General features: G+C 34.2%; 1 protein-coding gene across 2 annotated transcripts in view; it reads right to left on the bottom strand.

Moving 5' to 3' along the window:
* The window catches only part of LOC142042483 (cadherin-9), a 65,754-nt gene that overhangs the window by 29,009 nt on the left and 20,838 nt on the right, over positions 1–15,907 (bottom strand). For both annotated transcript variants that reach the window (XM_075052452.1, XM_075052453.1), the window contains exon 2: positions 15,047–15,341. In XM_075052452.1, the coding sequence (XP_074908553.1) occupies positions 15,047–15,341 (295 nt within the window). The remainder of the gene's footprint in view (positions 1–15,046; positions 15,342–15,907) is intronic.

Here is a 15,907-nt window from a genome sequence, read left to right as displayed (position 1 = left end):
AATTTCACTTGAAAACATGCTGTTTCTTATTTTTGAGTACATAGTCTCACATAATGGCTGATCAAGAAGTCCTAGCTCCTGTAGATGGGTACTGTACCTTTGTTTTAGCTGCTCACTGATGTCCTATCCAGGAATCACAAACTTTGCACCACCGTGGTAGACATAAACAGTCCCTGTAATCCCTGCTAATGTGATTAAAAGTAATTTATGAGCGATGTGAGAAAACCAAGCTATGCTGTGTGGTATAGCCTTACTTCTCTCCTCAGATCTACCTTTTCCTGCCCGTTTCACTCCATACCAGTAAAAACAGATGGACTTTACCACCCATTCTGGAAATACAAGATGCTATTTTTAGGTAGCTTTACTCCAGAAACAGTGCCTTGTATTTTATAAACATAATGGGGAAATAATTCTCATCATTTCTTGGGTGTGTTGTGCTTTGATGTTTTGGGGTTTTGTTCAATGCTTCATTTTCTATAACAGAATGAATTCACGTTTTAGATTGTGTTATCAGAACTTGCATTAAAGAAGTCAGTAGATCCTAATGATTGTCTCACCACGTAGAAAGATGCAATGTGACTAAACTACTCTGTCTTTAATCTGCCTGAAATGCTGCATGGGGTAGAGGCTTTTGCCAGTGAATACAATACATGCACCATTGTAACATAATGTCTGAAATTGAACTGGAAAAGAATGGCTAAAGCTGAACAAAGCCTCTAGCCCTCACCCTCCTGCTGTTCAATACCTTGATACAGTAAGTTTAGTTTTCCTTTTGCAGTAATTGTAACTGCGAAGTGCATCAGATGCCCTGCATGAGAATTTGAAAAGCATTATGGATGCAATAACAAGTGGGAAACACTAAAAAGAATGAGAAGCAGTTTCAACTATTGGTGGGTGAACAACTCTGTTCATTCTTTTGGGAAGCTTCTTTTTCCCCTTCTCACCATAAAGAAAGTCACTTCTGAAACAGCAATTCTGGTGCCATCAAATGGCAGTGATAAGATAGAGAAAAAGTAGTCAGACTCTTTCAAGTGCTAAAGTTGACTAGCTTTTACATTGCATTTCCTAGTGACTAAAGAGGTATAGTATAAAGTGATCTGCCATCCATAATAAATGAACCGCAGCTTAGAAGTCTTTTTCATTTTGTTCAACATGCTGTACATACTTACAATTAGAAAACACACTTCTTTTAGGCAGAGCAAGTATCTGCAGTCTATGTTCAAAGAGAAATTAAAACCAAAAATGAAAACAATGAATCACAAAATTATCTGAAAATTTCTATTCAAAATAATGATGAAACTCACTGGTAGCATGTTTCTGGGCCTGGAGCTGCTATGCATATGGTAAGGTTGTTCCAACTAGAATTAGTTGCTAATGAAACCAATATGTTGAAGGAGCAACAAGTAATGCCATAATATGGCAGTTAATTATCTTGGTTACTCTTTCTCTGACCGCAATGCTTTTATGGGGTATGTGGAAATAGGCCAGCTTTATGGACTGACAGCTGCCGGCCATGGCAGGTTAGTCACACGAACTCCACCACTTGTTTCCTCTTTAAAGATGAGAGCTGGCCATCTTGGCCCTTTGCCCCATCTTAATTTCTGGAATACTCCGAAAGAGAGAAACAGCTTTCAGCTGTTTTTACGATAAACTTAGGAAGAGCTTGTTGCCGTTGATACTACTAGGAGAAGTAGTAGTTCGTAAAGGCTGCAACACAGTTATCTACTGATTAAAAATTCCAATTCCTAGCCAACAGTTCCAGCCAAGTTTTTAGTTCTATTTATAATTTTCAATTTATAAAATAATGAAGTAATCTTAGGGATGTTATTTCTTCACTACTCTCAGGGCCCTTTGTTCATGTAACACAGCTTTAAGGGGTCTTCCATGCAACCTCTAAATGTTTCGCTGAAGAGCAAAAAAGCAAGCTTAAAAGAAACAGTTGTCAATAACTGCGACTTTTTAGGACTAAACTTTAAGTTTCTGATGTACATGCCCGTACGGTTCTGTATTTCACAATGCAACACAGATGGGTTTATGAATTTTGGGGGAAGGAGCAGATTAGCCTTCTGTACCTATTTTTCATTTGCTCTCTTTTCTTTGACTTCGGCTTTTGTATCTATTAGATTTTTGAGAGTTTCTTTACTATGGATTTCTGTCTATGATGGGGAACTAGAACCTCACTCTCATTTGCATCTTCAAAATTCATCTGTAATACAAGTAAACAGAAATCTTTACAGATTTTCTATCTTTTTTCATCTCAGCAAACAGGTACAGTTTGAAACCATATGTGAATCTCTATTGTGACCATGAGAATGTAGTACATGATTATTCAGACAACAGGCTGGCCTCATATTTATTTTATTTGAGGGCATTTGCATCATCTGTGGGAACTCCTGTTTGGGTGGTGATAAATTCTGTCTCTTTAAACATTAATACAGCTGTGGAGAACAGTAATTTTCTATGAAAATGCAGTAAGTGAAGATATTATTGGTAAACTCAAATTTACATTAGTTTATAATATGTGATTCGTGAAAGCCTCTTGCTTCTGTCATGTTTAGATACTGTGCATGTTGTCTCTGGAAATGACTATAAAGACCTGTAATTTGGAAGAGAAATGGAGTCTAAAGCAGAGAAAATGAAACAAATTCCAGGGTTATTTTAGTCATAGGCTTTTTTAAAATTACATTAGTTAGGGTACTATTTTTAGACAAAAGCAAAACAATTCTAGAGCTTGCATGGGTATATATATAAGTAAATACAGATATAAGTATATACATGCGTGTGTGTGTGTGTATATACATGTAGATAAACCTCCTAGAATGTTAAGTAGGGTCACTCTAGGCACTTTTTTGTTATTCATTCTAGACATTTCATTTATTTTCAAAAGTGCTCAAATGTCTTGAGTGTAATCTGTCAAATGATTCAAATGCAGAAGTGTTCTGCTAAAGACTGTTGAGTTTTCACTATGTTTGCAAATTGATCACAAGTGCATTGGCTATTGATTGCAAGATTACAGTTACAGTAAATGACGCACATCATGAGGACAATCTCATTTGGACAAACCTCATAGATGTGAAAACTTCTGGTTGAAAAAGATTAAAGGTATTGATTCCAAATTGCTTGTTTGGGAAATACTTTTAGAAATGCCTGAGCTAATTTCCAAACCTTTATACATTGGGGTGTCTAGGTGTCTGAAAATTAGTTGGACATATGCCTTTAGTTTGTTTATCTTCCTCAGGTAGACACATGTTCCTGATAGCCAAGCTATCTTTTAAAAAGTTATTCATTAAGTCAGTAAGCATTAGTCTTCTGGACCATGAAATATAAGACTTTTTTTTCCATGTCCTCTCTCTTACCCACCTCAGTGCACTAAAGAGGTGGCTATTATTTAGGTGCTTCTTCCACAACTGTCACATATTTTGACTTTATGAGGAAATAAACCTTTTGATTTTTTTGTTTACGTCTCCAGTATACTGTGTACATAGCCTTATTTATCACAGGCTATTTATCATTTGCCTTGGAGCAGAGTGAAGTAACTGTTATTGAGTTGGCTTTCTGACAGGAAGCTTTGATGAGAATTTGTGGTTTATTGGCAGCAACTCTGTCAGATGCAGGATATTCACACATATGTACATACTTCAGTGGACAGCAAGTTAGGTTGTTTTGGTTTGGTTTTAAATTACCAATTAGGTGTGAGCAATATGTGTTTTAAATATGAAGATATAAACAACCTTCATAAGGAATAAAATTGATACCTACACAGATCTTAATCGTGCTTGATCTTAATTTCACAGTGTCACATATCTATGAGGTTGTAGAAAAAAGCTATTCTGGGAAGTCTTTTGAGGCATCTGATTAGATTGTAGATAATAAAGTAAATGTGAGCACCAGGATTGCTGTCATTGTGAAAACTTGCAGCTGTGCATTTGGTAGATATTAAGAAAAATACGGTGATTGTCATAAGAAATGCTGTAACCTATCTTGTTCCATGTACTTAGTAAAAGATGAGTTTCAGTGGGAATAATATAGAGTGGTTTTCAAATAAGCAGGACTTAAACAAGATAGTCCAGGATAAGACTTTTCTTACCTTCATTTTCTTGACTCTATGAAGGCTGTGTCTGACAAAAAATTTCCGAAATGACTATACGGTTGGCAAGAAGGAAAAATGGTGATGTGTAATAGAATTCAAGCTGAATTGTTAACTGAACAAAGAAAAAACACACACACAGTAACTGCCATTTCTATAATTCATCTTCTGTGTTGCTAGAAACTTATTCTCAATTCTCATACCTATTTACATGAGTTAATTGAAAGAAATGTCATATTTTATTTCTGTAATATATATAAACATACACAACATATATAGATATGTACATATATCTATATATAGATATATACATATATATATGTATGGGCACATTTTAAGTGAGAAATTTACATATTTAACAATACTGTATCCATTATGGGCAGACATTCATAATCTTTCCGTCTCAGTAGAGAGCCTTTTGATGGTCTCTTTTAGGGAAAATAGTGGACTTCTTTTGGGGGAGTAATGTTTCTTTCCTGAGCTTGGTATGCTGCAGCTAAATCATTTATAATGGAAGTAGTCCTAATCATTCAGATTCACATGAGATAAACCTTTCATTTCTCAGTAGCTCTACTAAAACTGAAAATTAGGGGTGGAGGGGGATAGCTCGTGAAATGAGGTACATGGGATAAATAAAGCTGCAGGTGTGTGGACCTTTGTTTTGTGACAGACTGATCTGTTTAATGAGACTGTTACCTCTTTGGAATACTGAAGGTTATGTCACAGCATCTTTCTGTACAGTCTACTGCATCTGATGCTTAGTTACTTTATATTATGTTAAAAAAAAAAAGTTGTGTTTTATCTTAAACCCAGATAAGATCCATTTTATCTTATTTACACATTTTGGAAATACTTAGAAGATATAGAGATATCTGGAGAAAGAACAAAGAAACAAACAAACCACCCTGCCTTTGTGTTTTACTTTCAAATTAGATGCATGTGTTAACATGATTTTAAAAAATAAACCTGACATTTTACACTCAGCTGCATAATGTCAGCAACTAAAATGTATATTCAGGGATTCAGAAAGCTGCTTTTGCTTTTAAACACAACTGAAAAGCTTCTGTGTTCAGAAGATTAGACTAAGTAAGTATCCCAGATGTGCTTTGATTTAATAGAATAAAAAAATGAAATAATACTTCTCAATATAATTTGTAAATTTCTTTTATGGCTACATATTACCAGTTCTCAAACGGATTTAACTTATAGCTAGTTAATTACAAATCCTGACTTAATCTGTGTGTCCAGTCTTCCCAGCCTACTACAGATCCCACATTTGAGAAATCTCATTCTCAAAAATCATTTACGTAAGTGAAGAAAAGAATTTTTTTGTCAGACTACACAAACTACACAAGTAACTTAACTGCATGGTGTCAGGAAAGAACCCTGTGCATTAGCATGGTATAAACGAGAGACATTAATGTCAGCACTTCAAGAGCAAGGTCTGCCCTTAGACAACAGATTACCTCCTCCCCACTACTAACTTGTTTGTTCTAATATCTGCCACATTATATTTTTAATAAAGGATATAACACATGTAGGCTTCTATTTGACATGTTCCTTCTGATAAAGACACTAATATTAGTAAAGTTAATTAGTCCCAGCTATTCCAGTCCTTAGTACCAGCAGTTCAATTGCCGCAGGCTCCAGTACGGTCACATAAATGTGAGAAGGGGCTTGCCTTACCTGTTATACTGTAGCCTGTCTTAAAAGAAGCAAAATTATTTAGTGGCTGGTAGCTGAAAGAGCTCATAAGGGAACAAATTAGTTGCCTGTAAACTGGCATCATGTGTAGGAACTCAGTATTTGCTGTGGCTCTGAAAATAGGTTGTACGTGGCTGTGAATTGTAACACATGTTTATATCAAAGGATGTATAAAGGATGTATGTTCATATCAAGAGGTATATATACTTGCTGAAGCAACATAGCTGTTCCTTAATATTTTTGGAATGTCAATGAAATTTTTACTTTTTGGATGTGAAGCCATGAAAGATGAAAGGACCTTGATTTAACATCCTATTGGAAGGACAGCATCTCTAACAATGCAGAACGTATCCCATTGTACTGCACTGCAGCGTGAGCAAAAGTGCTGATGTAAAGAATTCAGGCCCATTATGCTTTTGTTCAGAGATTATAGTGTTATAGCTGAAAATCTACTGAAATAAAAGAAAGGAAAATGGATACATCAAACAATTTTCAGTGTAAGTATGATACAGGAACTTTTAATGCTAATTTCAAGCTCTAACCTAGAGAGGTCCAGGCATCTGGGTTTTTATGTTTTGGTTTGGTCTCTTTTCAATGTACAGATAATGGGAAATAATAAATTTGTTGCAATAAAGGAGCCATGCAAACAGTATTGCACTGAATCTTTTCAGAGAGATATAAAGGGGAGCCACATTAAACATAGGCCAGGCCTGAAAATTCCACTTGGCAAGAAGAGTGTCACTCCAAGGGCGCTGTGATGTCCATTGCTGCAGTAGCTGAACACATTTCAACATATCTATGGAGTAGAGCTGTTCTAGTCTTCCATTAGCTGATGGGAAATTGAGACATACAGAGCTTAAATGAGCTTGTGGTCACCTTAAAACTACATCTCCAAAGTTTAGGCCAACCAGTTTCCAAATCTTAAAGTCCCATATGGTGCTCTAGAAGTCACCCATCCTGCTTACTAATTGCTGCATTTGATCTGCTGTCATCTTATTTCTTCCTACGAGAAATGGTTTAGACCAGCGTGTCATGAAGAGTCAGCAGGTGGAGGTTTATAGGAGCTCGAGGAGGTCACCAACTTCTAACAATGAATTGACAGCAGCTACGTTCCCACAGGACAGAAATATTTATGCCTTCCTGTGTTTACAGCAAGCGCTAGCTACCTTTACTTGCTGACAGCACTTCTGCAAAACCCCGATTTCTTCTAGCACCAAGAGTTACTCTCAGGGGTCAAGAGATGGGTCTGGTTTTCCCATTGTGCTGCTGCAGACTTGTGGTGTCTTAATAAGAAACTAAACTCCCCCCCCCCCCCCCCCCAAAAAAAAAAGACGAGAAAGAAAGTGAGGAGTCCTGTTTAGAAGAAGTGAGGATTTTGTAGCTGAAGAAAAATGAACATGTCAAGTGATTTTTTTTAGCTGAGGTTAGATACTGCTGGATGAAAGAGTCTCTCTTGCTTTTACCTGCGATACTTTGCATGCTCCTGTCACTTCCCTAGCACCGGCTCTGGCATCTAACTTCATGTGATCTGACCCAGGGAACAAAAGTAGCAGAAAAAGAATATTGACCTTGAACAATCCATTTTTCTGATAATTTAGCTCCTTAAACTTTCTTCTTTTGGGTTTAGAGGGAAAGTGGGTAAGGCATAAGACAGCACAACCAGGAGCCGAGAGACCAAAAGAAGAAAAAGATGCCACGCCTTTTGGCTGTAGCTTGAGAACTCCTTATCTGTCATGTTAAAATGTTCTGTAAATCTTAAATCTGTGAATGACTTGAATTCTTCAGAAGCACCGCTTTGATCTTGTTAAGGCTGATTTTTGTCCCTCATTTTTCTGAATGCAGTGTCTCTCAGTTTTTTCAAGTGTGACATTAATACATTCTGCATAAACTTTAAAGGAACTATGGTATTTCTGGTGACTTATGAGGAATTTCCCAAATTTTATAAACAGGATTTATTTATTTGTTCCCTCTTTACCTTCATATATATATATATACATATTAGTTTTTATGTGATTGCTTATATTTTTTTTAAGTGTTTATCTTTTCTTCAGTCAATAACAAAGAATAATGCAGTAGCACTAATGGATAAAATTATTTATGTAAAAATAAAATTAACCAAGCTCTGAAGGAGAAAAAATAATATATAAATTCAATGTTTACTTTTAATTTTATTTGTTATTTTTGGATGTTGAATAGAGCTGTACAATGATAGTCATCCCAAAATGTTATTGTTAAAAATTAGTTACATCGCTTGTTTGGATCCTAAAAGGAAACTATTGCTTTTCATTTGGATCAGAGTGTATGTTTATTTGTTTCTTGAGATTACATAATTATTTGGGAGTGTTGTGAACTCAGAGATTTTCCTATGAGGATGGTTTCATTCTGTTTCTTGAAGAGCCAAAATGTCTACATTACGTACAATTTTGTTTATCAACTAAACATAGGAGAAACCTCAGGAAAAAAATAGTAGTTGTAAATGGACATTTAAATTTTACAGAAATTATATGCAATAACAGTGAAATAAAGTCCATGCAGAGAGATCCTAACATTTACATCCAGCTTGAAATCAATGGAGCTGTTCAAATTCAAAATAACCTGTTTATAGTATCAGCGCTGTAGTAAGTTCCTTACAGAGGAGACCTCCTTTTTGATAGGAAAATGCTGTCCAGAAACTATACAAATAATAGAATAATTTAAGAAAAAAAAAAAAATCATGATCTAAGTAAGATTCCTTTGGCATTCCAGTGGTTTTCTTTTTTAACTGTAAATACAAAGTTTTAAAGCACCCACTCTTCTGAAAAAGTTCTGCCTCATGCCAAATACAAAATATTTATAAAGCATTCTGTATAGTTTCCTAATAAAAATGTAGTGCAAGCCTATTGTAAATAAAAATGTTATGCACATATCTAACAGAATGCATGTTCAAAACTGACAAAATCCCCAAATACCCCAAATTTCTTGGAAAACTAGATTTCTATTTTTAACTGTTTAACAAAAAGAGGGTTTTGCCTTTTTCACCTTGATGGTTTATTTTAAGAAAGTATTATGAGGCATTGAACTCTTATTTTATATTGTCATTTTATTTTGTTGAAAGGGATTTTTTTCATTCTAAAGAATTGTATAAAAATAATAAAGCAGATAAATTAAAAAAAAAGATAAAAATACTGCATTTAGAAAAGAGAACCCTATGCAGTTTATAGAGGTTTTGAAATTCTTTAGTTATAGTGGCAAATGCAAACAGAAATGTAAGGAGTATTCTAGCTACAGGATTTCTGCCAACATGCTTAGTTTGACTAAAAGGAATTCTAATACTATATTTTAACTGCAGAATGTAAAATATGAACTTGCAGATAAAATATTTATTTGAAATATGTCTTTCTCTTAAAGCTAACTCAATAATTAATTTTAAAATAGAGTATATGAAGTATATGCAATTTGCATTCTGAAATTTTGCAAGTTAGCAAAGTAGTTTTCATAAGCTTGTGGCAAAGTCAAGACAGTCATTCATAGCTTTTTTTTTTATAAACATCTGAAACCAGGGAAAATATGCAGTGGAGAAAATAAAATTATTTCCTGCTGAAACATGAAAGATGAGAGCTGCCTCCATTTAGTCGTTTACACACATCTGTAGATTAACGCTTATTGACATAAGCAAATTCAAAAATAGAAAATGTGATGATTACTGTATTTGGTTTTTGGTTCAGTTTCTTTTTTTTTTTTTTTTTACCATAAGGCCTATTTGTTCTTGTAAGAGCTTCCTGTACAAAATAACAAACTGTTCTTGAGAAATATGTGTTTATATTTATGTGATGCTGAAAACGTGATGTAGCTAAAACTAAATATTGAAATGCAATCTTACTTAAATCCAGTAGTAGTTGTGATGCTTATAGATTCCCAAAAGATACTATAGAAGTAGTGAACACTATTAGGAAATTCTAACACAATCATTGTGTAATTATGTTGCAGTATATACAACTGCACTCACAGACAATAGTACAGTAATGAAAATGGTAGTATTAATGCATATTACCCTGTGTGTTTTACTGCAATTTCATCTCTCTTTTTCTCTCTTTCTCTTTGTGTGTATGTATTTTATATATATATCTTTTACTTAGAGTAGCTGATAAATACAATGCGTGTTTAGGCATGCTGTAATCCTATATGCCTGAGTTGAAAATGGCCGTATCTACGGATCATATATAAAGTCCCTTTATCAAGCTTCACTGTTCAGCTAAAGAAAAACTCTTTTGACTGTATTTGCAATAAAAGTAATTTAATGGAAAATTTATAGATTTTAAATTTAGCCATTTAAAGAATGGTCCTTTATACTTATACAGATCTTTTCATGTAGAAATTCTGAACCAGGAGGTGCCTTTGGTTAGATCCATAAAATCTAGAAAGTAGCAGTTAAGTATGAAGAAATAAGTGCTAAGTTAAATTGGGCATTATCCCTTGTCTTAATAGGATCAATTCAAAGATTAAAAATATGTTGTGAAATAGTCATCAGCTGCATGCTGAAGATATTTAATGAGAACAAATGGTAAGCCTTACTCATTAAAATTAGCAAGGCAGGTACAGGAGGAGGATGTAATAATATTGACCCAGGAGTCAAAAGGGATTGAACTCCACGGGACATCTCATTGCTAACTTCCCTTTTAAAAGATTTCTTAATAACTTTATTTATATCCTGAGAAAAAGTGGTTTTCACAATGAGGTGTAGGGTTAGTTTTGATTTAATTTTATTTTGTGTTTTTAGCAATCATCTTTCACTTGGAAACATACTTGGTCATGGCTTCTACTTGTGGAAGCCTTGAAGATGAAATGAGTAGATTTTAAATATGATCAGGGCTGTACTTTTCCTTCTACATGAAGAGGAAATGAAAAGATTATTCTCAAGATGCATAATATGTACTTAGCTTCTGTGAATTTTCCTCTTACAGTATTTCTAAAATATAGCCAAATCAGAATAGGTCATGCTTTAAATCCACCTGTTCTTCATTATGACCAAGATTGTATCCTACAGCTTTGGCTTTCCATCAATTTAAAATGTTGAATATCTTTTGTTCCTTTACTTTCAATATTATGTTTTGATTAACCTTTTTGGGTTTGTCTAGCATCTTTTTCTCATTTTTTGGAATTATTTTTTATTGAATCAATCTACCTAGTCTGACATAAATCTCAGGATTCTTCCAGTCAACTCTAGCACTCTTTAAAAATATAGCTACAGCAGTTATTATCCTCCAGTACTTCAGTATAGTAGCTGATTTTAATGAGAAATTCCATGTTATTGAGTTTTAGAATCTTTTACACTAACTTTCTCATTTAATTTTTTAAGTTAATATCACTGTGAGCATTTAGCGTGATCATTTCCATAAAAGCTATCTGAAATGACACTGCAGTCAGCTCACTTCAGTGGTTTTGACTGCTTCCAGTACTAACTTTGCTACATAGCATTTTAGCTATACCCATAATGCTCTTTGAGATATGACTGGATCCCATTTAGGCATAGCAAGGTTAATTTATGTATAGGTTGATGGCTGCAGTGTAGATATTACAACATAGGATTAGCACAAACTAGTGCACAAATAAGCGTTCATATTTCCCCCCGGGCCTGGCTAGGTTGTGCTGAAAATACATGCTTTGCTTTCACTGTTCTTACTATCAAACTAGTCAAACATGAGTGAAGTTTGCCTATTGGTACTGAAAATCACACATTCTGTCAGAGGTGTTGACTTAGCATTTTCCCTTGTGTGCTCTAGATCTAGTTATTCCAAGAAACAGTCAGTAACACAGTGCGAAATATGTAGTACGATATGTCATTTGAATAACGGATACACACACAGCTGGAAACATTGCTAGCAATGATTCCTCTTCAATTTCTCAATCTTAGTGACATTTTCCTGAGCTTTCATAAATATCTGATGTCATATTTGTTGATCTTGGCAAACATAATAAATATAATAGTTAAGAAAAAAAATTGTATTTTAAGACACAAAATTGGGAGGAAGTGAAGCATGGGAAGAAACTGAGGTTTTCCCACAAATTTTTGACCTGCTCATTATGAGTATATCTATTTCCTAAAATGCGTGTAGTGTAATTGTGTAGTTGTTTCCAGTCAGAAAAGTTATTTGGTTAGGTATGCAAGAATCTGTGTATATATAGTTATAACAAATAACCTTCATCATCTTAAGTATTTATGCAGGTAATGCAGGGCTACACTGACTTTTTTATTTGATGTCATCTTAGTAAAGATGATCACCCTATTCCAGGGATTCTTGTTTTTATTTTATTATTCTTATTTTCTTCCATTTGTTAAAGAGGAACAAATAAATTAAGGGGCACTTAATTTTTTATTCTGAAGTCTTCTGGTTTTCTGGAATGCACTTTTGTGATCACAGTCTTTTTTCTCTTTCTTTTAATTTTCAGTATATTTTCTGTCCTTTTCTTCCAGATGCACTTACTTTCACAGCAGCAATAACCCTAATATGCATTGCTCACTCAGTAATTTCTCAGTTTATTCTTCCTTCATGACTTGTTTTACACAACCATCCAAACTCTAATTGCATTTTAAATTCTACAGTCCAGAACCAACTAACAGGTTTGGCCTTACTTCCTTACCAAATTTAGCTTTTGAACATCTGTTTGACACCTATCTAATCAGCAAACAGCAATATATACCAAAACCACTGAAGAGATTAAGTGTTGAGGTGTAATGAACCTACTTGCATAATTAACAATTCTGTAAATTTGTGATGTTCTGCAATAAACACTGTGTTCAGGAAAAAATTGGACGGCATATTCAGACAAAAGAAAAGCTAGTAGTTGTTCATTAAATCATACCTACTGAATGAAGAATAATTACAACTGCTTAAATGCCATTTTCATAATGCAGTGGAGGTTTTTTAATGGATATCCTAGCCACTGTGGAAAATATGAACCAGGAGCTACTTCCACAGGCCATTGTCACACTCTATCAGTTTTGAGTTTAATTTTTGTCACTCTCTTTTTTCTTCTTTTCCATGCATTTCGTTGTATGTGCATATTTGTATGTGCGTATTTGCCGGCTTACATTCACATAGCTTTCTTTTGTCTAGTTATTTCAAGAACTACACTATCTTAATTCTGTATTTTTTGTGTCCTCTTGTGTGTTTTATGGAAAGGTTTACAAGACTACTACTTGCTCACCTGTAAGTTGTATTCCACTTATGGCAAGAATCTCACTTTTTTACTCCAAAGTTATTTTCTCAAGTTATGGCACCTGCTTCGTTATCTGGAGGAATGGGACAAAGGGACTCCAAGAAGGAATATATTTCTGTATTCCTTATTTACCTACGTGTACATCCTGACTGTTGAATTAGCATTCTTATGACTGACTTCAGAAATATAGAATTTCTGCTTCTTGAATGGACTGATCTGGTTTGGGGATCCTATTCTCTGCTACTTTAAGAAATTGCAAAACTACTTTTACTCATTCAAATTCAAATGCTAAAAATTGCCATTTTGGTGTAGTTTTTATATTCCCAAATGCAGATGTCAACTAAACAGAGCAAAGAGTAACTCAGATCCCTTTTTGCCTTGATATTGGATGCTAAGGGGCTTTTTCTACTGTTTAAATCCTTTTCCTCTAATTCTTTCTTCACAGTAAAACTCACCTTTACTTGGGTCTTTCATGGACAGTTTCTTAGCTTAAAGTACATAAAGGTACTGATACTATCATCATCCTCATCAAATATAGTCATTTCATAGACTTAAAATTTCACAGGCAGTGCCAAAGCACTGGATCTTATTCTGTTCTCTTTTATTCATGCTTCTCCATTGACTCTAATGAAGTTGGACTAAGTGATAAGGTTAAACATGGACATCGTGCTTTTTATCCTATCTATTCCTATAGAGTTCCTTCCTTACAAATATATTTCAAATTAAATATGACAGGTGCACTGCCAACATTTTTCCTTCACAGATTATAAGCAAAGTAAATTCTGAATGGAAAGGATTTCTCTATTTTCCACGTGTCTTTAAAAGAAGATGGACTATTCTTGGGCTCTTCGCATTATACATAGTAGTGTAGGTATTCCCTTCTCATGATTATAAGAGAGTTATAAAATAGAGTTCTGTTCTGTTATACTTCTGCTACTGCTCTCAGAGATAATTATTAGCTTCTGTAAATTATTTTGCAAAGATACTTATAAGTCACAAATGTTGATTGGTATTTTATTGTCTCTCTTAGCAATGCCATCGTCCAGGGCTGATTTTGCAAACCATTACAGTAATTTGTGATAAGTAAATAACTCTTGAGAATTTATCTGTCAGTTGTTTCCCACAGCCTATATATTTTATGCTTACTCATCTTATCAGAGAGACTGTCTCTGCTGTAAAAGCGTGGAGCACTTAGGTAATCATGATAAGTTCTGATGAATGTGTGCTGGTGAATATTATCTATCACTTTATATTATTTGAACAAAACTTAGAGAATTATTTTCCTTTGATGCTATATTTCTCACCTGTCTTCTACTGTCACTCCACATTTTTGCTTTTCAGTGCAGCAGTTGTGAATATCTGTGAGTTTTTATCCATGAAGAAAAATATTTTTTAAACAAAAAGATTTATTTTTGGGGGGATGGGCTTCATATGTTTGGTATCTTTAAAAAAAACCCAACAAACAGACAAGTCCATATTAAAAAAAAACCACCAACAACAACTACTAATACTGACACTAAAGAGAAAAAATGATTAACAAAAAAACAACAAAGAAACAAACAAACCCAGAAACAAACAAACAAACCCAAACAAATTTTTAGGTATTTGTAGGAACATATTTTGCAGTATTTTGACACATTAATTGATTTATATACTTACGTGCTTAAAGTTGTTTGTGTCTAAAAGTACAGAAATGTTTGGTAAATTAGACTTTACAAATAGCAAGAGGATACATTTTATGCAAGTTCAGCTGTGGCAGAACTATGTAGTAACTGATAAGACAACCATATATGTTACATTCCTTGATGGTTCTGGTGGGCTTAAAAGAGTAAAGAGTAGCTTATAGTGTGGAAAAAGGATTAAAAAGTGGATGAAGATGAAACAAAAAAAATAAAAGCAGAAACCAATCATTTATGATACATTACTGGCAACAAAAATTGTTCCATGGATATTAACAGAAGCTAGTATTAAGTAAGTGCCTCAAACAATAAATTACTTATAAGTTCCAAATCAACTCAAACCCATTTGTATTTTACATAAGGATAAGTTTTTACCTACCAACTCCAGACATCTCCGGAATACTGGCGGTGTACATGTCCTTGGTGAATTTTGGTTCATTGTCATTGATATCGTGGATTTTAATGATAAATTCAGACTCTGGCTCCACTTGTCTTCCCGTTTTTCTGTCTATAGCCTTGGCACGTAGCACATACAGGGATTTTTCTTCTCTGTCCAATTTCTTTGCAGCATGAATATCTCCTGTATTTTCATCTATAATGAACAGACTGCCAGCCCCATCTCCTGTTAATATGTATTTTAAATTTCCATCTCCTTTATCTTGGTCAGTGTGTAGCTTCAGGGAGGTAGAAAAGAAGAATTCTATAAATATATGTATTGTTAATACAGACCAAATCATTCAGCATATATGAATAAGTCTGTACAATCTTGACTATAATTGGGGTCAGTAGTGGTTATCTTCTGTTTCACTGTTGGAAAAATTGCAAATTTGAGACTCAGTCATACACAAAAAATAGCTCTAAACAAACTCAAAAGGACACAGGGGGATGTAGAAGGTATTGGAGTAGCATTTAAAATGACCAACTTAAAACAAAAAAATGATATTTCTTTGAGTAGTCTGTCCAGAAACTACCAGAAGTCTACTTTCTTGAAGATGATGGGGTGAAAACTTCCAAAGTTTCCATTTGCAAAATAACACTTGTCCTCCCATTTATTGATTGCTGATAAGGCAACCAGTTACCTTGTAACAACATAGAAGAAATGGGTTTTAAGGGTTATAGCTTCTGAACGTCCCAAAATCACCTATAAGTGTTCTGATTTAAGCAACTTGCGTTTCTAGTTGTATTTTTTTTTTTTTTTTTCCTCTTTAGGAACATCTTACCTCAGTTAATTACTTCCTTC

This window comes from Buteo buteo, chromosome 20 (assembly GCF_964188355.1).
Source record: "Buteo buteo chromosome 20, bButBut1.hap1.1, whole genome shotgun sequence".
NCBI lineage: Eukaryota > Metazoa > Chordata > Aves > Accipitriformes > Accipitridae > Buteo > Buteo buteo.
Note: the sequence above shows the minus strand (reverse complement) of the source record. Positions and strands in the feature narration are given on the sequence as shown.